At 38.7% G+C, this 22573-nt stretch overlaps 1 protein-coding gene across 5 annotated transcripts; it reads left to right on the top strand.

Annotated features, from left to right (window-relative positions):
- The first annotated feature begins 1686 nt into the window (after positions 1-1686).
- On the top strand, positions 1687-21519 carry rufy2 (RUN and FYVE domain containing 2). 5 transcript variants are annotated; one of them, XM_058628694.1, is made up of 19 exons: positions 1687-1892; positions 6632-6805; positions 6918-7035; positions 8513-8614; positions 8691-8814; positions 9383-9447; positions 9542-9607; positions 9999-10068; positions 10319-10420; positions 10518-10634; positions 10745-10837; positions 11906-11980; positions 12060-12175; positions 16920-17039; positions 17471-17600; positions 17745-17839; positions 18971-19019; positions 19128-19208; positions 20182-21519. In XM_058628694.1, the coding sequence occupies exons 1-19, from the start codon at positions 1817-1819 to the stop codon at positions 20323-20325; spliced, it is 1917 nt and encodes a 638-aa protein (XP_058484677.1). In that variant the 5' UTR covers positions 1687-1816; the 3' UTR covers positions 20326-21519. The 5 variants fall into 5 exon arrangements, with proteins under 5 accessions (XP_058484677.1, XP_058484678.1, XP_058484675.1 ...); XM_058628695.1 differs by having other exon boundaries at positions 1688-1892; positions 12078-12175; XM_058628692.1 differs by lacking the exon at positions 1687-1892 and adding an exon at positions 2717-3442.
- The last annotated feature ends 1054 nt before the right edge of the window (positions 21520-22573 follow it).

The following is a 22573-nucleotide window of genomic DNA, read 5'->3' as shown; positions in this document are numbered from 1 at the left end:
GCTGGCTACTACAATGAAACAGCATCACGCCCTTATTGGAGGTTTCCATAGTGAACGCTGGTTCGTTGCTCCAGCCGTCCGTCATGAGAGAAGAGTGCACCTTCAGTGACCGAGGTGGTCATGTGACATAAACATAACCACCACCCTGGAAGTGGTGTTTGTGTTGTGTGTGTTTGTTAAGGTGTGGTTCAGGAGACGATTGATGCCAAGAGAAAAGACTGAGAAAGCTATTTTATTCAATTACTTTTATTTTGAAATAGATACCATTTCAGCTGCATGTACTGTACATGAATCAGAACACACCCAATTATTATTATTATTACTGGTAGTATAACCTTTACTTTAGCAGGAAAGCATCTTTGACAATAAAAAAAAAAAAGATTGACAAAGACGATTAAATATAATATTCATTAAATATTTCTCTATACAGAGAAATAAAACAAACAGCATAGGTATATATGTATAGCATGTATTCATTACTGGTGTTTCCAGAGCAGCGTTAACACTGTCAAACGTGCAGAGTAATACTTTCATGAAGAGGCTCATGATAAATAAATATGTGAGGTCTCTTCACCAAGTTTAAAAATAAGCCAGAGAGGGGGAAAAAAACAGGCAGAAAAAAAAGAAAAAGAGGAAACAGCTACTTAGTAAATTCAGTGAGAGGATTGTAGAGATCTCTAGGAAGGTGGTCATATGACTGGTCAGCCCTAAGCTATTAGAGAGAGAGAGAGCAAGAGAGAGAGAGGAGTCTGTTCAACAGAAGATGATGAAGAGAAGCAGGAAAAGAAAAACAAAAGAGGAAAACAGATGAAGCAGTGAACTGAACGGTCAGTGCTAACAGAGAGTTTGTCTCGCTGTGTGATGTTAGTTGTGTTGTCTGGCTGAGTCTGTGGTTGGAGGCTTTTTCAGTCACAACATGGGGAAGTGGAGATCTACTGATTTCATTCCTCATGAGCTGGTTAAAATGCCCTCTGGTGTATATTGTTTATGACGGTAAAGGCTGGTGAACGTGTGAATTATGTCTGTAAAAGGAGATAGGAAGAAAGAGAAATGACGAGAAATGAATATCACATATTTTGAGGAACTGAGTTGAAGATATAGGAAGTGCGACTGTGGTCTGGGACTGGGTTTGCCATGTACACATACCAGCCATTTTATTACACAGCACACCATATATAAGTGTAAGGGATTGAGCTCTTCTGCTGCTTTTTCTGCTTCAGAGTTTTAAACATGGTCTTCTTCTTACCTTGGTTGCAATGCATAATTATTGGTGCCTGCTTGGCAAAGCAAAGCAAGCATCTATATTATTATTTGAGTTACTGCTTCCTTTTTTATCATCTCAAACCAGTCTGGCCATTCTCCTCTGACCTCTGGCATTAACAAGGCATTTTTGCTGCTGTCCACTGGGTATTTTTTGCCTTTTTCGGGTATATCTCCGTAAACCCCTTCATGTCAAACATGTAAATGTCCTAATAAGATGTGTATTCCTTGAGTCGTTTACTGATTATGAGGACTCGTCATTAATCTCACTGTCTTTTTCCTATGTCTTCTGTTCCAGACACTGTCACTGTCCAGCCCAGTAGAAGCCCAGCACATCCAGACACGGTGGCTAAACCAGAACAAACTGGAACTCATAATATTAGTCCCCAACGGCCTAGCAGGCAGGGTCACTTTGGGAATCAGAAAATCCAAGGAAACTTGAACCCTATCACGCCACATCAGAGGAAAACCACCCAGGAGCAGGACACTTGGGGACTATTTGATCTGCTAACCTCTCTACAACCAGTGCAGTGGACGGAGGAGAGTGTCAACAATCATGTACTCCCCCCAGAGTCTCCACCGCTGGGGAATCACTCACAGTGAGAGCATGGAGAGGTTAGCCTACAGCCAAGGTGAGTGACAAATGACTATTTAAGTGAATAACCCTGATCTTAAAAATGTGATATGGTCTTTACTAAGGGTGTGCTACAAACCAGTTAAAGGGCTTGTAAATAAGGCTTGGCGCAAGGAGTCGACATAAGGGCTTGTTTGTATATTTGCGCTCAGTTGTTTGAGGTTTATGCATCTATAAAATATATCAAGAACATTAAAGTTGCTGCCAGAGATACAGTAGGCCTGTACTGTGAATACTCCCCTGCTCTTCTACGTTTATGTTGTTTAGTAAGAGTGTAAGAATTAGTGACACCTACGTGTCACAAGTACCTGGTAACGAAATGCAGAAGGCGTCTAACCAGAAGTGCATAGCAGTGAGGTATAGAAACAATTATGTACATGTGGTTATGATGGAGAGTATAAATATGGCCGTACAGAGATTGTACAAGTAAGTGAAAAAAACAGGTTACGAAGTGATATAAATATGGCAGTGTATACAGATTGAAACATAATGTGTAAAACGGACAGGTTATAGAGTGGTATGAGTATAAATAAATATGACAGGAGAAATTTACACATTGAAAAACGTATGTAAAATAGGCTATAGGTATTTAAATGGTTTATTCTAAGATTGATTATAATAAGATGATTGGAAAAAAATTATACTCTAAACTTAATACATTGTAATTTCATTTTGCCTTTCTGAGGAAATTCCAATGAAAAATCCCCTACTATTTTATTTACAAAAGCTCAACCTGGGCAGTGCTGTTCTGACTTCCAGCAGCAGGGGGCAGCACATCCACAACACAGCCGCCACACTGAAATCATGACGTAGTGCTGCCTTTTGTGTGTCTCGTGAACCGTAGACACCGCCCCTCCTACCCACCCTCGCTCCGGTGGAAACAGCAGACTGTCGGTTAGGTCCACTGCCTGTAAACACATCACAACCACAATGAACCGAAACGGCGAAGTTACCGGGCCCCGCGTTCCGTCGCCACTAACGTTGACCATGTAAACCGACGAGTAAGTCCGTGTCTCTCGAGCGGTTCAGCTGTGGATTTTGGACACAGTATCTGGACCTGTCAACGCTGTGGCCGCTGCTTTCACAGGCTGTTTTCATGCGGACGTTGTCATAATGGTCGCCGGTTGAGTTGTGTGAACCAAAGGTAGCCCGTTAACGGTTGAACAAAACACCCCGGTGTGTTTTTCACACTGTGACCACTCGCTAAGCTACAGACATTTCAGGGGAACTTGAACATGGCATCGGCCGCAGAGCACGACCTGGCTCTGTCTGAGGCGGACAGCAGCAAAGAGAAGGCTCAGGTGTTTGGAATACTGAGATTGCAGGAGGAGAAGTGTGGAGCTGGAGACAAAGCTAACAGTAGCAGCACAATGAGAGGAGGAGCAGCAGCAGCAGCAGCAGGAGGCAGCGGAGGAGTTGACGGCCGGTGGCAGGCTCCTATCTTCGCTTTGGCTAGGAAAGCATCCGAAACCATTTCGGGGAGCATTCATGTGCTGCCCAAAGTGTCGGAGCACAGGACGTCTCTGCCTGGGGAGTGGACTGTCCAAGGTATTGTGTGTGTGTGTGTGTCACCTCTTTGCAGGGGCGCAGCTAGACATTCTGGGCCCCATGGAAGAGTATAATAATAGGCCCCAAAATTACACCAATATCGACACTGATACTAATCAGTCTTGCTGGTCTACAGTATGTTAGATATGGCATTAAAAAAAACATCTGCTTGTGTGTAATAGGGCTTTAATTGAAATTGTATTGAAATCGCAATACAGCAAGCATACCATTCCACCTGATATCTGGCTCACAATTCCTGTCAAAAATAATCACAATTAGATATTTATTCAGAATCGTAAAGCACAAATAGTGTGACATCATACTTGTGTGGTACAGTCTAGCCCACTAGTAAATTTCATGAATAAAGAAGAATACAAAACATATCCATGAGTCTCCACTCCACTGCACTGTTATATAAAAATTAAATACAAACTAGCCCTGAATTGCTAGGACCAGCACAGGATGGCCTTTCTCGGAAAAATGGACCATCCAAGGTGGGAGCTAGAAATTTTGGGACTTGGATGAGATAAAAGAATACTGCTTATTGATACCAATACTTCAATCAATTAAAGCAGTTCCTTGATACTTACTACTACTTAGCTTTGTTTCCACCAAGCACTACGGTGCTGAGTTTGCAGTAGTTAACAAAAGATCTAGCTTTTTTGTAGCTTTTCTTGCAAGGCTTCTTTGTTTTTAAAAAATACCCCTTTAACGAGGACTTACCATATGTATAATTCATGTCATTTATTATTCAAGCACATGCTTTCCTTTGATAGTGAGGAGGATTCATTCACTCTAGGCATGTGAAGGACATTGTGGGGTGTGTGTGTAGGGGGATCCCTTGTTAATGATAACTGGTCTAATTATGTTTATTGCTGTTGTTTCTAAAACTCCACCCTGTGACTCCTAACCAGATGTTCAGGAACAATCAATCAACTAATGGAGCTCAGTTACAGGAACTGTGGAAGTACAATACAGTACTTCTCCATATCTGACATTACTTCACTACTGTCTGTGTGTGGCCTATTTATTTATCACAGATTAGTTCTGCGGTCATGTTGTGATGGTGCATGTTGGGCTGCTGCAGAATGCAAATTGATCCTCTTTCCAAAAGGGGCCCCGTGCTTCTCACACTCATTTACAGTAGTAGGTTAACATGACATTAAGAAAAAGACAAATTATTTAGTTTGTCCATCTAAATCTGTACAGCACTAAATTTAATTTCTTGATGTCAGTCTAATACACACAGACAATGCGATTGGTCATCAATTTACTCCTGCATGCATGCAGTTAAATTAATAATTAACTAATTTTATACTTGAGTAATTGGTTTGAATGTTTTGTTTTTTTTATAGTTAAAACAAGTTTTCTGTTTTTTTCCGTTTCTTAAGTGTGAATATTTTTGGTTTGTGGGCAAAACAAGACATTTGAGAACATTATCATTCCCAGGTTTGGGAAACTCCAATCGATATTTTCAACATTTTCTGATATTTTATGGACCTATTGCTTGATTAATCAAGAGAATAATTGACAGAGTATTCAATTATGAAAATAATTGTTAGTTGCAGCCCTACTTCATTCAATAATCAATTCCCCACCAGTGCTTGTAGACTGAGTCAAGGGCAGTCGTCAAACTACAACTGTAGTTAGACTTGACGTGTATGGAAACAGTGTCTGTGTTGCTGTTGGCTTTGTGTGTTTTATGACCTAGTTTATGATTCTGCAGCCTGTAGCATAGCATAATACAGGAGCTTTCATGTGCATATGCCAGTTTATTAATGTAGAAGTCTTTGTGTCACTGAAAATGAAAGGTCTTTGTTTTTCAGATTGTCAAACAGTTCAGTATAGACATGACAGTCACGTCAGCATTGATTTGTAATGAAGCATTTATCTATTCTTTTCTCTCTAAGACCTGAAGTCAGGGCATCTGATCATACTGATGATTTTTCACCACCTAAACTCACCTGAGACACAAATTGAATCACATTGAATCTTAAAATATGGGCATCACATGAAGATGTTACGGGTTGCTAAAGGGTAATCACCTTGTATCTTCTGGGCCTACTCCCCTATGACACCAGGTCATGAACTTCCTGAGAAATAATTTGTTGATTTTAAGAGCTTCCCTCAGGCCAAACTGCCGTGACCCACATTACAAGGAAACATAGTAGTGTTTCAACATTGTTCTGTCCCTTTCTTGTGTTTGGCTAAACATTAACTCAAAGCATTTAAAAATCCTACCTTCTCCTGGAAGTTGTCTATAATGGAGATGCTAAAGGCTCTGAATACTGTGTCTCCAACCCAATGTGTCCACAAATGCATACTGAGCAGAGGACCAGGTGTTTTCTCTGTTTTTATTTTTTGCTTCCTTGTTTATATGCAGTAAAGTTAAAGCAGAGTAGTTACTGTCAGGCACATATTTTCAGTCTTGTTAGCTCAGCAAAGTGGAGAATTATCTTGTCATGTTATTATTCTTTGTCAACCGATTTGTCATGTAATTTGTTATCTGTGTGGGTGGAGTCTATTATTTACTACCTGTTGACACTACTGTGACACTTTACTAATGTTACAGAAATGCAAATTATACGTTAATGTGTAGGTTGTCTTACACCTGTGCATACATTTGTTATATTATCATAGGGGGAAAAATTAGCCAATATAAATGATTGTAATCTGTAATAAACTGTGAGATCAATGAGATGAACTGGTCGCTGTACCATCTGTTAATGTTAAGAATGAAGTTTCGGTGCCATTACTTTCTCATTGTGTTCTTTCAAGTGCTCTTTTTTTTTCTTTACACTGATACCTAGTGCCCGCTCATTATGAGAACTGTTGGGAGTCATTTCAAGCGGGCACTAGGTATCGGTGTAAAGAAAAAAACTCGCTTTTAACTAGAAGAAATCTCTGACAGAACCAGACAACAAATCTACATTTGTATGGAATTGTTCTCTAAGAGAGATGCACAAACCTAAACATTAGTACTAAGTTGCTGTCTGATTTTATATAGTTGTGAGACATTTACTTACGATCTCTCCCTCAAATAGAAACATGAGAAACATTTAGTAAATAGTTAAAAAAAAAAGTGAATTCCCTGTGGGAATAATTATGATGTTAAGAAATGATTATGATCACTCAGTAATTTCCATACATTTTCATTATAATGTTTATGTTCTGTTTTTCTTCTGAAAGCTCTGCGAGACCCGATGGCCATGGAACGAGCCAACCTGCTGAACATGGCCAAGCTGAGCATTAAAGGCCTGATTGAGTCGGCTCTGAGCTTCGGACGCACACTGGACTCGGACTACCCGCCCCTCCAACAGTTTTTTGTTGTCATGGAGCACTGTCTCAAACATGGTCTCAGAGGTAAGGAGGAGACTAAAATGGTCCCATGTGTGGCTGTTGTGTCCACGCTCCAAGCAGCAGAACTGTGTGTGCATGTGCCTCTCTGACTCTGCTCATCTTTTTCTTTCTCCAGTAAAGAAGTCATTTCTAGGCTTTAACAAGTCTCTGTGGGGTCCTCTGGAGCTGGTGGAGAAACTGTGTCCTGAAGCAGCAGAGATTTCAGCATCTGTCCGTGACCTGCCAGGACTAAAGTAAGTAATGTGTTTGTACACATCTGTTCTCACATGCTACAGCCTGGTCGAGAAACATGAGCCGAAACACCCACACACTCTCACATGCATGACTTAGATGAGAACACCAGGTGTGATTACTTTCACTTCACCTTTCCTTTCCCATACTTCTTCCCTGTCTTGTTTCTACTTTTTTTTTGCTCTTTGTAGAAACTGACACATTTTTACTCAAATGTGATCAGTCAGGTCAGGGTTGAAACTCAGCTTGAAGTCAGTTGTTAAAATCAGTATCAGTAATATCAGTGAAGGTTCACCTGCACCCCTATATTTACACCAACTGGCACAGTGACACCACCCATTGGTTTATAAGCTGCCGTTTGAAACCTTGGTTATGCAATTTAGCCAGCGCCATTTTGCCATAGATCAGTGGTAGAGTGGCATGTCTCTCAACAGAAAAACTGTGTTCAATCCCTGGCTCCACTAGTCTACATGCCGATGTGTCCCTGATAAAGAGACGTAAGCCCATGTTGGTCTTGACGGATGTGTGACTGTTTCAATGGTTAAAATGTAGTGTAAATCAAATTTCAGTAGCCATCAATACTTGAACAGTTCTATATTAAAAGCCACACTACTTCATTTTCATTTAAAAACACATGAATTCTGCTCTGGATGTGTGTAGTCCAAGTTGCCCTGGTGATTTCAAGCACAGAAAACAGAAGTTTGAAAACTCTGAGGTTGCATTTTAGTCTGGACAGGCAGAATCTGAGGCCTGAGAAAACGATGATAAACTCAATTTTTGATAATTTGTCGCATTACTTTTAAACTTAAGCAAACAACTGCATAAGACAGAATTTTCTCACACTATTTCACGTGGCTTCTATATCAGGCTTTGCTTTCTCACTTGGTCACACTAGTCACTTTACAGTATCCTAGAGTTTCCAGACACAAATCAAGTGAGTAATATTTAGTTCACATCAAATTCAGCCAAATGGGGAACAGTTGTGCTGCTTTAGAGGGTGGAACAGAGTCCATTTCCTTTGGTGCTGCTGAGTCAGACCAACAGATGAGAAGCAGAGCAGCAGCGTTTCTGCAACAATACAAAACCAACTAAAGGTTAATTGCTGCAGGAGAATGTATACTTTACCTGTGTCTGCAGTGTTCATTAGCATAATGTTATGGAATAATAGCAACATAGTCAATTAAATGACAATGAGACAAGTGGTTGTTGTGGCAGGTAGTAAAGGTGGAACTCTTAAAAAGAATAAATATGCTTGCAGCTTTACTAAAACGAGTCCCTTTGTTGCAATAAATATACATTTTATGTTCCCATCTCACAATGCACACAGATTTAAAATATAGTCATAAACCAAATGGAAACAAAGAAAGAAAAAACAAAATTAGCCCCACTAATGTCTCACTATCAACACTCCAGATTCTCTGAAAAAAAATCTAACTTAGTTATTGGTGTGTCTGTCTTGTGTCTGTCTGTGTTGTCTAGGACGCCTTTAGGCAGAGCCAGGGCCTGGTTGCGTCTCGCTCTCATGCAAAAACGACTGGCCGACTATCTGCGACTTCTCATCACCAGAAAAGACCTCCTCAGGTACACATACACACAATAATTAAATGTAAATGTAAAGAAACAGTGCAAGAGGATCTTGTGTCTCTTCTGTCCACAGTGATTTCTATGAGAACTCAGCACTGATGCTGGAGGAGGAGGGAGCCGTGATCGTGGGCCTGCTGGTGGGCCTGAACGTCATCGATGCTAACCTGTGTGTCAAAGGAGAGGACCTGGACTCCCAGGTAAATACTCTTTGAAACGACATTAGACCATTTTGTCTAAAAACAAAAACATTATCATAATATAGACGTGCTATTGCGATGTACAGAATGTGTAGCTGCTACTGCATGAGTGTATCTAATTCAGAATCAACTCTATGAGGTGAATGAATTCAGACTAGCTAGTTGTGATACTTCATAGTGAGTATGTGCAAATGAATTGGTATTTAAGAGCATTCATGTGTATTATTGAGCTTGTGTTAGCTAATGTTAATGTTGCTGTATTTATATAATATCTCAGTTATTCGACTGTAAGTGGTGTCTGTTGTTTGATGTTTAGTTTTACCTTCATTCATGACCCTTTTAAGTTGCCCTTTGGGGACAAATAAAGTGATTTGAATTGAGTTTTAATTGCAAATTTGTGCATCCAAGTCCTCAGAAGACCATAAATGTACCTCATTTTGTTATGTGGCTAACAGCTTGATACCAAATCAGTGGTCATGGAAACTCTGCCTCTCAGTTCATGCTATCTCCCTCGAGTAATGATGTCAACACGGCTTTGTTCTTGTTTTGTTTTTTTTCTTCTTTAAAGGTCGGCGTAATCGATTTCTCCATGTACCTGAAAAACGACATAGATGATTACAGGAGTGAAGAGAGGTATGACCTGTATGATCAGTATCTGCCCACTTTATTTGCTGCAACATGTGTTTGATGCAGAAGTCCTATTTTATGCATGTTTCCATGGAAACAGGAACAGCCAGATATCATCCATCTTGGACCAGAAGAACTATGTAGAGGAACTGAATCGACAACTGAAGTAAGAGTTACTTTATTTCTATCTATTCTATCTATTTCTCTACCTCTACCTGAAGTGGATGTGTGAGTGTTGTTATCATGTATTAAATCAAAGGTAGAGGGTTGAAAAAGCTGATCACAGTTTTCAGGTTTCAGAAGTTTCCACATCTCACAAAACTCAACCTTGATTTGCTGCACATCCCTTCATTTACCCCCACTCCTTAAGAAGATAGTAGTTTAACCTTATACACTTAACATCTGTCGCAGCTTCGTGTAATAATTACAGGAATGTTAATGACACTTCAGCCGATTCCAAAGCTACTATATAAACTCTGGCACGATAAACTGGGTGAGACTGCAAATGATCAGCGATTGATTGTGTTTTTCCTGTTGTTGTTTATTTGTTCACCCAGCTCCTCAGTCCATGGTCTCCAGGGAAGAGTTGACACTTTGGAAAAGTCCAACTCCAAACTCATAGAGGAGGTGAGACTTGGCTTTTATATATCTATGCAGTAGAGGGAATATGACTAGAGAATCTTGTAAAAGCTGCAGTTATTTAATATACAAATTACACTGTTTTGTTTATTTTTGACAATGCCATACATCCTTATTCACCAAAGCACATTTTCTGTTGTAAAATCTCATTATATTATTTGGTTTCTCCTGCAGTTTTTAGCATTATCTTCTGTCTAATTTTCTGTCATTGTTTGTTTCTACATGTGTGCATGTGCAGTTAGCCATAGCCAAGAACAACATCATTAAACTGCAGGAAGAGAACCAGCAGTTGAGGAGTGAAAACAGCCTCATTCTCCTGAAAGCACAACAACATTTAGAGGTATACAGTCACTCACACACACACACACACATACAAGCCTCATAATTAAAATCATTATGTACAAAATAAATAATGCTATTGATGTGTTACCCCCCAGGTAACTCAAGGTGATGTATCATTGGAGAGAGACACGTACAAACAGTCTCGTCAGGGTTTGGACGAGATGTACAACGAGGCTCGGAGACAGCTGAAGGAGGAGTGTCAACTCAGACAGGTCACACTCTTAACTGCTTATGTGTCAAAAAAATAAAAATAACATTTTGTGTGATACATGCTGACTGTGTAATGACTGACTGTGTGTATATGTTTGTACTTTTTTTTTAGGATGTGGAGAATGAGCTGGTCGTCCAGGTGTCAATGAAACAGGAAATGGAGCTGGCCATGAAACTTCTGGAGAAGGATATTCATGAAAAACAGGTCAACATACATTTACTCTTTCTTTCTTTCTTTCTTTCTTTCTTTTTTTCTTTCACCTACTGTCCCCTACGGCTATATGCCCCCTTTATTGCTTGATGTACATAGACTAGACCCTTATTACTAGCGGTGTAGTGGACACTGTCCACTGTCTCTCTCCACCGTTGGCGTGAGATTCCATGCAGAACAATGAGCGAGCAACGTTAAGCAAGACAGAGCAAATTAAGTGATGCCTGGGAAGTTCAAATTCCAAGATCTCTGGCTCAACTGTCCTTGAATTTGATGTCAAGTCTCTCATTGAAGGGTTGTCCTTAGGGGTAGAATTCAAGCACTATCCATTTTAACTCCAGTCCAAGTGGCTCTATTAAGGATGATGATCCTATTTTTCTTTACTCTTGTTGGTCTAAACTGATGATAACAAGCCCTTTGGGGCTAAGACTAAAAATACAGCACCAGTCTGCCCTGTACTTGGTCACATGGAGCAGTTATGAGTCAGAAGCTCTTGTGCCCGTCTCTGTGGCAGCGCTGCCAGTGTCGGGTCTCTCACCACCAACTTGAGATCTCTGAAGCATAAATACCACCAGCTGGCATTTGTAGTCAAGCTGTGACATACCGTTACAGCCTCAGTGGCTTCTTCATGACCGATTTTATCAGAAAGTTATGTGCGTCATGAAAGTAGTATCAATGGGTGAATCAGTGAGAATGAATTGTTTCTCTCTTTGTCTCTCTTTTACAGATGTTGTTATGTTGTATCATTGGAATAATTTTCCTCTTTCTTTTTTACGTAGTATGTTTCCTCTTCAAAACTCACGCTCTTGCCAGCTCTGTACATTAGGACCCTTAAGTACAAAAAAGTAAAAGTTTATTCTGAGGCTACGATAGGATATACACTTAAACAAATGGGTAATAAATTCAGTTTTTACCAATAAACTCTCCTAAATGTTACAACTAAACTTCAAAGCTGCCAGAGTAATTATCTCTAAAGATGAGAAGTAGATGAACGCAAATGAATTGCTTAGAAATAACTCAATAATTAACTCATTTATGAATAAACCCTCTTTGGTTCAACAGGACACACTGATCGGCCTGAGACATCAACTGGACGAGGTCAAAGCCATCAACGTAGAAATGTACCAGAAGATGCATGTACGGTAACAAACACACTTCACTTCAATGTTGCCTGTGAGATAAAAAAAACCCACATTGTAATAATTTCTTATGACAGACGTGTCTCATTTCTCAGTCGTCCGATGAGGAGATGAAGAAGAAGAACGATATGATCAGTCGCCTGGAGGAGAAGACCAATCAGATCACTGCCACCATGAAGCAGCTGGAGCAAAGGTGAGATGCACTTTATATATGTGTTAAGACGCAGGACACAATACTTTAGTATTAGTATAGTTTACCCCATGTGTTCTCAGCAGGTCCACCTGTCTTAAATTAACTTGAATGTACGTGGAAAGCTGACGCACAAAATAATGTACAGTATGACATGAATCATTACTCAGTAAATTAATGCAATTCAAAGATGATTCGAGTTTCCTGCCAATCAGGGTTTCTCTCTGGAGAAGTGGAAGTCTACGTTTTTTCATTTACTGTGATATGCAAATTAAGTGAAAACCCCATAGACTGAAGTAAATTATTGTTTTTTTGCTTAACAATGCCACCTGGCGTGTGACTGGGGAAGGGCGAGATTTGTCAGGATTTCTCAGTTTCATTACAATCCTTAATTCATCATGTTTGCTTTGATAATTTTCCAGATCTTTTTGTGCGGCTAAGTTCTCTTAGTCTGTTTAAACGCGTCATATCTACATCCGTCATTAGATCTGCTGGTTCTGTGATACCTTATGATCCCTCCTCACTCCACTGTCCATCCCTCCTCTTCCTCCTCCTCTTCGTCTCCCATTGGTTTAAATCTGTTCCATCCTATTTGTGATTGGTTGTGAATGTTTTTTGCTGCTCTGAAAGCTGTTGTAGGATGGCAGTGCACAAATTCAGGTTACTCTGGTTATTTTTGGTGTGAGTTTTCTTTAGTCTTAATTAAGTAAAATATATTCTGAACACACACTCCATGAGAAACATCTCTCCCACAATCTACCATGTGGATACAAGATAAAGTATTGATTACTCTAATGTTGTTGATGTCACTCTTTGTACAGTCTTTGTCTGCTGTAGTTGTTTTCGTTTATATGACCACATTACCCTTTCTCTGCTTCTCCTTCACTACTTCACTCATTACTCTCAACTTATGTTAAGAGAAAAGTCTCATCACAGAAGGAGCCTGGCTGTCTATGATCAGATGCTGGTCTTTTTACTGCATTTCATTCACACTTCCTGCTGTGCTTGATGTTTAAAGTCACTTCAAGTGTTTAGTGTAACTGCGGGCGGGGGTCGTTACTGATGTATTGACATCCTTTCTTCCTTCCTTCTTTCCTTTTCCTCCTCCTTCTTGCCTCCCTTCTGTTTGCCATTTTACATCATTCATCCATTTTGCTCCTCTTGAATCCTCCATGTTTGGTTTTGATTTCCTGATTTGTTTTGTCCCTGCTCCGCTGTGTAGCGATAAGGACCTGCTAAGTCAGACCAGAACGCTTGCTATGTCATTTGTTAAGTGTGCCAGCGCAGACACGGAGCACCAGTACAAACTAGTGAAGGACATCTCCTTCTGAGGACACACGATTGTTTAATGACGACATGGACTTAACTAAGGAACACTACTGTTTTGTTTTGGGGTTTGTTTGTTTTTTTGTTTTTTTGCAGATAATAATATTTAGATGGTTTTCTGGTGGAAATGCAGCCACAGAATCCGTCGTAACTGGGATTGCATTGTTTTTGTCCTTTACTTCCTGAAACATGATGATCGTGAACATCGACAGAGCGCTGCGATTTGTAGAGACTGTCTGATAACGTGTGTCGTGATCTGTAGTAAGATTGCAGTCATACGGCCTAATCAATTATCTCACCTTTTCTTACTTAAAGCTGCAGTAGGTGGGTTTGCTAGAAAAATAGATGATTGTTCAGTTGAAATTTCAATCCCCAGTTTACTCCATTTAATATTGACAAGCATTTATTGTCCATCTCACCTTTAGACTCCTTAGTCGTATAAGTGAAGTCGTTAGAACAGCCAATAAGAGGCTTCCTTTCTTTCTTTCTTTCTTTCATTCTTTCTTTCTTTCTTTCTTTCTGAGATCGTCTGGGCCAGTTTTTCCCAAGGCTATAAACCCAGCGTAGAGGAGGTGAATAAGTCTGGTTTTCTCTCGGATCACTTAATCACATTATGCTGAAATGTTATATGAGATGGAGAGCACAAACCTCTGCTCAAAGGCCACTCGATTTCCCACAGTGTCAACACACTCTCCCTAATTAATACTTGTTTAAAAAGAAATCCTGAATATGATAAACGCAGCCAAAAACACAATCTCCTTTGTGGGAAATGGTAAATAACACTTAAATATTCATTCTACTCCAGTTTTAACATAATCAAAGGTTGTGTGTAGTCGGTGAGAGAACTGCCTGAATATTTCCTCAGTTATACTTAAAAAATAATTTGAAAAAAACATTTGAATTTATTCATAATACTTTATTAACTCACTCACATGCTCACACATACATACACACACATGCTTGGCAGTTTATACTCGCGGTATCGCTAATGGAATGATAATTGTTTTTTTAGCTCTGAATTGTAATTTCAGTCACTGTAGTGTTTACAGAAGGACAGGCCTAAACGTACTGTATATGGGAGTTAGACCTCAGGAGTGAGGTTCTGTGTGTTCTGCACATCCCTCCTCACCTGACCTGCTTCTGACTGGCTGCGATGACCCTCAATAGGTGGGTTTTCTTCAGCTCGTTTTTATGTGCATACGTGTAAACGTATCTTGAAATATTGGAGGTTTTTACTCGTGATGCAGGTGGAAACGTTGCAGATCGATAAAAGGCAAATGCACATTATGTTCAATGGGAACAGAGTCTTTAAAATAAAGGATGATTTCACTTCTGCTTTCACATTTCCCTGCACTGATAAAATGGCAGAAACAAGAGCAGGTATGATTGAACACAACAAACATTCCTAGTACAGTAGTACAGTAAAAGATAAAATATTATTTCAAATTCAGTCATTTAGGATATGTGTTTTAAATAACATCAAATGAAGTTAGTAATTAATTTCTTACCAATTTACCTATTCAAAATGGAATTAGGTGTCAGGTCTCTTTTCATGATTTATATCGGGATTTGCGTCACGACTGTGTCCCATTTTTAAAAAGTATAGAAAATTTGGGAAACATTCATTATAACATTATAACAGTTGCACTTTCGTATACTTTTACTGTGAAACCGAACTTAAAATGAGCTACCTTCCGCTTATCTCAATGAACTTGTCGCTCTAAACAAAATATCAGCAGTAAATGTGCAATTTCTTTTACGAATATTTTCAAAATATGGTAAAAATTTGTGATAGATTGATGGAAAATAGGTCACTGTATGTACCGTAGATTTCGGGCACTGTCGCTAGTTTGTCGTCACAGCAAATCCAAATGACGTAAAATGACATTTAAGATTTTTGGGCAGTATACAGAGCAAACATCTCACTACACTACAGTCTCAGAGGATTAATACAGTGAACTGTACCTTTATAAAAGACACAGTGTATCGTTTATATGCTCCGTTTCCTCTGAAGATTCACCTTTAACTGAAGAGGTTTAAAGATTGAGTCTGATTTTAAAGACACATGTGCTTAGAGTCACTGAGATGAACTGTTGCTACTAAACTCTAAGACCTTGAAGCTTCTGAATGTGATGTTGTGTCTCGTTTTGGCGTATTTATTGACTTTTGTGATAATATCAGGAAGTAATCGATCGACTTATTCTAACTCCACATTCTGCAAAAAGTTCTGCAACTCACTTTGTAGAAGAATAAAAACTTCTGTCTTTTACCACCATGACAAATAAAGTTAGATGTTTTGAAATTGCTGTGGATTTTTTGGCCATGTTCAGAGTGGATGTCTTTGTACTCAGTTGTGGTTTAATGTGGTTGTGGTTTATGGCCAGTGCCAGAAATTAGTGCAGCTGATGGCTGATAAATTATGCTGATAATTATTTGGGTCCATATATTTAGCCGTTTTTTCTCCATCTGATAAATTAAAACTGTTTAATGATAACAAATAACGCAAATAAATAGGTTACATTCAGTAGCCATTTTTTGAACAACACCAATGGTCTGCGTCTCTGCAGTGCACTGCAGTGCTATTATATACAGAATTTTCAATAAAAATAATGTATACATTTAATATGAAATATTTGAAACAGGTCTTCCAAAAACAAAATACATTTTATATGAAAAAATAAAGTAACTTAGCAGCATTTATCATATATATATATATATATATATCCGTGTATGTTGTCTTCTATCAACTACAGTGGAAACAAGGTTCCTCCTTCTGCATTTATAGATAAGTCATTTGGCATATTTTGCAAACATTATGATTTAATGATTATTTGATATTAAACATAGAACAGTTCCAGCCTGCTTTAAACACACTGTAGTCAGTGATATTCATCTTCTGTTCCTTTACTTAAAATGCTCACAATAAATGATAATTCACATTTTTCTTCTGTATTTTATTCTCTATCGTAGATTTTCATTTCAGCTCAAGATGATGCTGTGTGTTGGGGAAATTTCTGTTACCAAGGCTTTGGAGTCAGTGATAAGTTAAGCTGGCAGAATTTATTGAGGACAGATCAGTCTGATCCCACCATTTTGATGCTCAGATTCTCTCTGTGAGATGCTGCATTAGTTAGTTTTCTTAATTTTTTGTCCTTTCACTTACTTTAAGATCATTGTTTTTATCACTTGTCTTTATTTTGGACTCATCATCCCTTTTGTATTCTTTAATTGGAACACCTCTCATCCCTGCTATTTTTAAACTTTACTCTGATGTTGTAATAGTGCAAATACAACGCCATACTTCCTCATTCACTCCTTCAGCCTTCACTCCTTCACCCTCCATCCCCCTCCCTCCCCCCACCTTCTTCTCCAGTTTTTTCTCTCCTTGGTCCTGAGTTTGTCCCTGGTTATAATGGTGCAGATTACAGGAGGCAGAGAGGCACCGCACCTCGGCCGAGGAGGGAACCAGACGCTTCAAGCTGGACTTTGCCAACAAGGCCGACAGCCTGCAGCGGCAGATCGAGCACAAAGAGAAACAACTGTAAGAACAAATACATCTGCACACACATACATACAACTTCACCTAACATCTGTACAACCTGTGGTGTTGTTTACATGCTTGAGGTGCCATTTGGCCTCAATGAACCAAAGAAAATCTGTAAATTATAAATAGTTTTATTGTATTTGAAGGACCAACATGAAACGTCCAAATGTTCCTCCTTGATTTAACTTTGAAAGCAAAATAAACAGTTAATACAAATATACATTTTATGAATACATTTATGGTCAATTGACTTAATTGCATTACTTGAGCCGACAGAAAGTGAAATAAGGTCCTCCTCTTGTGATATGATCCTTGTAACTTATCTCACTGTTGCTATTATTATCTTTTTTATTCCATTAGTCCTTAGATACTTTGCTCTGTTTCTGCCCGTCCTCACACTCGTGATTGTGTTCGCGTTTCTCCTGCAGGCAGCAGCTGGAGACGGACCTGAAGATAGAGAGGGAGTGGAGACACACTTTACAAAATGATCTGGACAGAGAGCGAGACACGGTGTCTCAACTCAGCACAGAAGCGCTGCAGATCAATGGACTAAAAAAAGTACGAAGATACAGAAACGAGACAAAATGTGATGCATGTTTTCTCTTATTTATGTTTATTAATTATCATTAGGGTTCGAGCACAAAGTGCGTAGAACCCTATTGAAACTCAAGGAGTTATTTATTAATGTTGTTGTTTTTTCAGGAGTTCCATCGTCTCCAGGAAGAAAACTTTCAGCTGAAGACAATCTGTGAAGACCAAGAACAGGCTCTGGAGGAACTGGGCTCCAAACTCAGCGAGTATGTTCACTATGTTCTCTGTGTATGAGGCTCAGGTGGGTTTTAGAGACAGTTAGACAGAAGAGTGGCTCCATGTCCTCCAATGTAATATGTGTTATGCTTGATTCACTGTTAAAAGTTGTGATGCACCTCGTTTTTGGTAAAATAGTATGACTTTTGAATTAAAAGGCTCTAAAATGTAAAGTTCTGCGATCATCATCTTTATGAATGGATTAGTGATTATAAGATCGATGTGTAAAAATTATTCAGTGCATTCACATGCATGTTAAAAGTCTAATTTTAGTCGGACTGACAAGGATTTGGTTTCCTTAATATCATGTAAACACGTTAGTCTGACTAAAATTGAGCTAATTAAGTAGTTAATCGGACTAACATACCTGGATAACGCGATTCATAGTCTGATTGCTCCTGCATGTATACGCTTAGTCTCTCACCATCATTAGTCGCCATCTGTTTTTCGGTGAAGGAAAGATCAACAGGAAACTGATCAATACACACTAGTTTACTAAAGATATGCAGCGCCAGCTACGGTGAGTCAGACTTGCACTGCCAATAGATACATTTTCCCCTCCACATGTTTACTCCCATTGCCTGTCTTAGCCGGACTACGGCCTTAGCTCTATTAAGCTGCACATATGAATGTAAAACTGCAGATTGTGACACATCTAGGACTCCTTTACTCACCCCTCCCTTTCCTAAGCATGTCAGGGAACTATGGTGGCCTTTTCATACTAGAAATGATGTCATCCTTTTTTCTTTTTTTTTGCTCCAAAACTCAATTTTAGTGCTTTGTCTGATTGGGCTGCTATCGAAATATTGCGCCACAAGATGGCAGCCTCTGTAAAGAAAGGCCCCCTACCTAAAAGGCAAACAATTCTTATTTTAAAAAGCAATTATACACTTAAGCAGATACTTATAGTTAGTATATTCATTTTCTGCCACTAAAACCTTCAAAATATTGCACACTGGACCTGTAAATATAGTTAGACACTGTGATATTTGAAGCACTAGCTCTTTATCAACACATTTTCCTAAAAGAAGTGAGGTTATTTATTTCTTTAATAAAGAGTTTTTGTAGAAAACTAATGAAGGTTTCATTAACGTGCACTGTGCTGTTGTTTTTGTCATCAGGTCCAAACTGAAGATTGAGGACATCAAAGAAGCCAACAAAGCTCTTCAGGTGAAGCAGCAGCATCTTCACTTAGATCAGGTTTTACTGAAATAACTCAATTTGCATATGTACGGTGTGTTTTCGATGCCTGTGATTTGATGTGTGTTGTTGTTTCAGGGGGGACAGGTTTGGCTGAAGGACAAGGACGCCAGCCACTGCAAACTCTGTGAGAAGGAGTTTTCCATCTCGAGAAGAAAGGTGAGTTTACACATCTGTATGTCCTTTTTGAAAATTCAGTATCAATATCACCACCTAATCTTTAAATCTTTAAAACTTACTAAGTTTGTGGTGATTATTTACTGCTATAAAACAATGTATAACACATTTTATTCTTACAGCCAGTGCTTAGTGAATTATTTATCTGAAATTTACGTGTGTAAAGATGCATACATACATGTTTTTCTGTTACATATCTCTGATCTAGTGATTTGGACCAGTATCACACTGATGCTGGGTAACACATCAGCTCAGTTCTTGTCACAAATACACTGAAATGATCTTCCTTACTTAAGTTGTTCTCCCCAGTCACTTTGCAGATGTAAATGTCAATGGTTTAAATTGACAGCTTTAGTCTGAGATATTTACATTTTTGATTATCTTTCCATGTTTTCTTACGAAAAAAGTGTTTTGTCCTCAAAACAATATTATCTGAGGTACAGAAGCAATCTCTATTATCTATAGCCATATTTGGCAGAAACATTCGCTCAAGAGATAAACTGAATACATTTTGGCCCAAGGTTAAAAATGAAGGCCACTCTGATGTGAGTCATCAGATCAATGTGTCCTTACAACTCAGGAATTTAGTTGCAAGTAACTAATATGTATATATATATCTTTTTTATTGACTTTACTCCATATATTGAATGAGTCTGGAGTTGCAACTATTGTATCTGAATAAGCACTCTCTATCTTCTTGAAAATAGGGACTGTATTGTTAAGTATGAAGGCAGATCTTTTTCAATTTTAAGTGTTAAATACTGTAAATGATGCATGTTGATGTTTATAATATGTTTTCTATACGTGCTGTACATGGTTCTGTCATTTTCTGGCAAAATTCTAACTCATTTCAAATTAAAAAACTTATAATTAAACATATAATTATTGCATAACTAACAGTACGTTTGCCTAAAACGACAGCTCAGTCATTATTGACTGTGTGTTCTGTCTGCAGCACCATTGTAGAAACTGCGGCGAGATTTTCTGCAACAGTTGCTCCGACAACGAGCTCCCTCTGCCTGCGTCACCAAAACCAGTACGAGTGTGCGACACGTGCCACGCCCTCCTCCTCCAGCGATGCTCGTCCAATCCAACGTGAGCGCGTGTCCCCGGGGGCTGCCGTCAGGAGGACGGACAGACAGATCACACTCTCCTGTCCTTGTCCTTCTGTGAGACCAAAACCCTTCTCCTAACTTACCTGAACAGTGTTTGCTGCTAGGAACAAGTGGACCACGTGCATGAATGTGAAGAACATGACTGCTCTTTTAATTGCAAGTTAAAGAAAATGAAAGAAAAAACAAAGTCAAAAACAAATTCACCTCACGGTCGTTAATCTATCAGGCCTGTTTGAGTTTGATGTCACTACTGTTTCTGTGTCTGGTCACTATTCTCTTTAGTTTTGTGCCATGTTGTTGAGCGCACGCAAGTATGTTTTGTACGTGTTATCTTTTTACACACAAAACTCACTGTCCACTTACTCAACTCAACACAGATGAGTTACAAATGAGCCCAAATTTCAGCCAATTGTTGACTGACTTACAGTATATGCAAATTATTACTGATTTTACACTGTAAAAAATATTGACTGAATCAAGTAGAGTTGAATTATGTTACACAGGTGGCTTCACTGCAACAGTAAAAACATATACTAACTAGATCACACGTAAATCCCTGGATCAGATATCGAACAGATAATAATAAATGTGAAGACTGTAGCTGTGTCTTTGAAATGGCTCAACAGAAAGCTGCGTTGAGTTAAGCGGAGTGAGAAACATACGGCATGCACGTACAAAAAGAACAACGTGGCACAAAAATAACGCTGTGTAAGTCAGTCCACAGCTGAGGAGTTGGAAATGATAATGTGTGAGTAAAATATTCCCTGTTCAGACCTGGTGTTAACATGCGTCCTCATTGATCCAGTCATGTCCACACTTAGAACCCTCCCACTTTTGTACAAAATTTGTACTCAGATCCAGAAACCACATTCGGAGGTGGTTTTGAGCACACATTTATTCACATTTTTGAGTGTATGCAGAAACACAATCTACCCTCAGGACACATTAGAGTACGGCTGCAATTTACGATTGTTTTCATAATCGAATAATCTGTCCATCTTTTTCTCAATTAATCGAGTAATCGTTTGGACCAGAAGATGTTGAAGAAATGATGATGTTCTCAGATGTCTTTGTTTTCTGATTCAGTTTGAATGATTTCTTTGTTATATGTAGCAAAGAAACTATAGATTATAAAACTATAAATATTCACATCTAAGAAGCTGAAAAATCAGAGAAACTTGTTTTAACGATATACATATATATATATGTATATCGTTAAAACAAGTTTCTCTGATATATATATAAAAAAGCAAACCGATTAATCAATTATGAAATTAGTTGATGATTAATTCAGTAATCAATTATTATTCCTCTGATCTGCAATAGTTTCACAGTATGTATTAATTTGCAGCCACTGCCGTTTATTTGCCGATCCCACTCTGTCATTTACAGGCACATACACAGCAGACATTCTCTGTACACTCAAACTCCTTAAAAACATTAATATAATGTCAGTGTTTCTTTGAAATCAGGGCAGAGGAAGCCTGGCCCTATGTGGTCGGAGGAGACACAGCAAGGTGTGACGGGATCACTGAGGACAGATGTTAATCCCACTTCTGAACACGGCCTCAGACAATCCTGACATTCCTCCGTCAAATCATTTAAACTAAAATCTAAAACAGTTCCAAATTAAACCACTTATTTGCTGTAAATGTGGACCTTTTTAGATTAAGTTTAAATCTAAATTGCACTCGTTTATGGCCATATGAAGGTGGGATGATTAAAAAAAAAAAAAAAAAATCAAGTTTACAATGAAGTGGAAGAGAAACTGCGCTGCTGCAGCTTAATGTAGATGTTTTTCCTCAGCCAAACCTACAACCTACATGTGTGTATACATCAAGTTATACAATTCAATTTATACTCAATCTATAGTGGACTTGATGCTGTCTGGTTTAAAAAGCACTGAGTTTTCAGAGTGGAGTGACACAAAACACTGACGAGGTAAATCCAACTTTAAACTTCAGGTTTGTATTTGCTAATGTGCCACAACATGAATTGTATTATGTTCATGTTCATCTCATTGCATTTATTGCAGAGAGAAAACATGAATTGATTTTTTTACCTGCAGTCAAAATAGTTCTGCTTGTCTGAATATTCACTGTACAATAATACAAATAAACACAGCCAGTTCCAAACTGCTTTGACTGTGTTGACATGTTTATTTATGGAAGCCTATTTATGCGTTGATATCTGCAAAACAAAATGCTTGTATTGAAATTATGAGATTAAAAA

This window comes from Solea solea, chromosome 5, assembly GCF_958295425.1.
Source record: "Solea solea chromosome 5, fSolSol10.1, whole genome shotgun sequence".
In the NCBI taxonomy this organism is placed as follows: domain Eukaryota; kingdom Metazoa; phylum Chordata; class Actinopteri; order Pleuronectiformes; family Soleidae; genus Solea; species Solea solea.
The sequence above is the reverse complement of the archived record's forward strand: the minus strand, read 5'-3'. Positions and strand labels throughout refer to the sequence as shown.

Excerpts from the sequence above, each read along its gene's own strand:
- rufy2 (XM_058628692.1), top strand. The coding sequence starts at position 3,130 with ATGGCATCGGCCGCAGAGCACGACCTGGCTCTGTCTGAGGCGGACAGC. Across the intron at positions 9,608-9,998 it reads GAACTGAATCGACAACTGAA|CTCCTCAGTCCATGGTCTCC; the intron begins GTAAGAGTTACT and ends TTGTTCACCCAG. Across the intron at positions 10,421-10,517 it reads AAGCACAACAACATTTAGAG|GTAACTCAAGGTGATGTATC; the intron begins GTATACAGTCAC and ends GTTACCCCCCAG.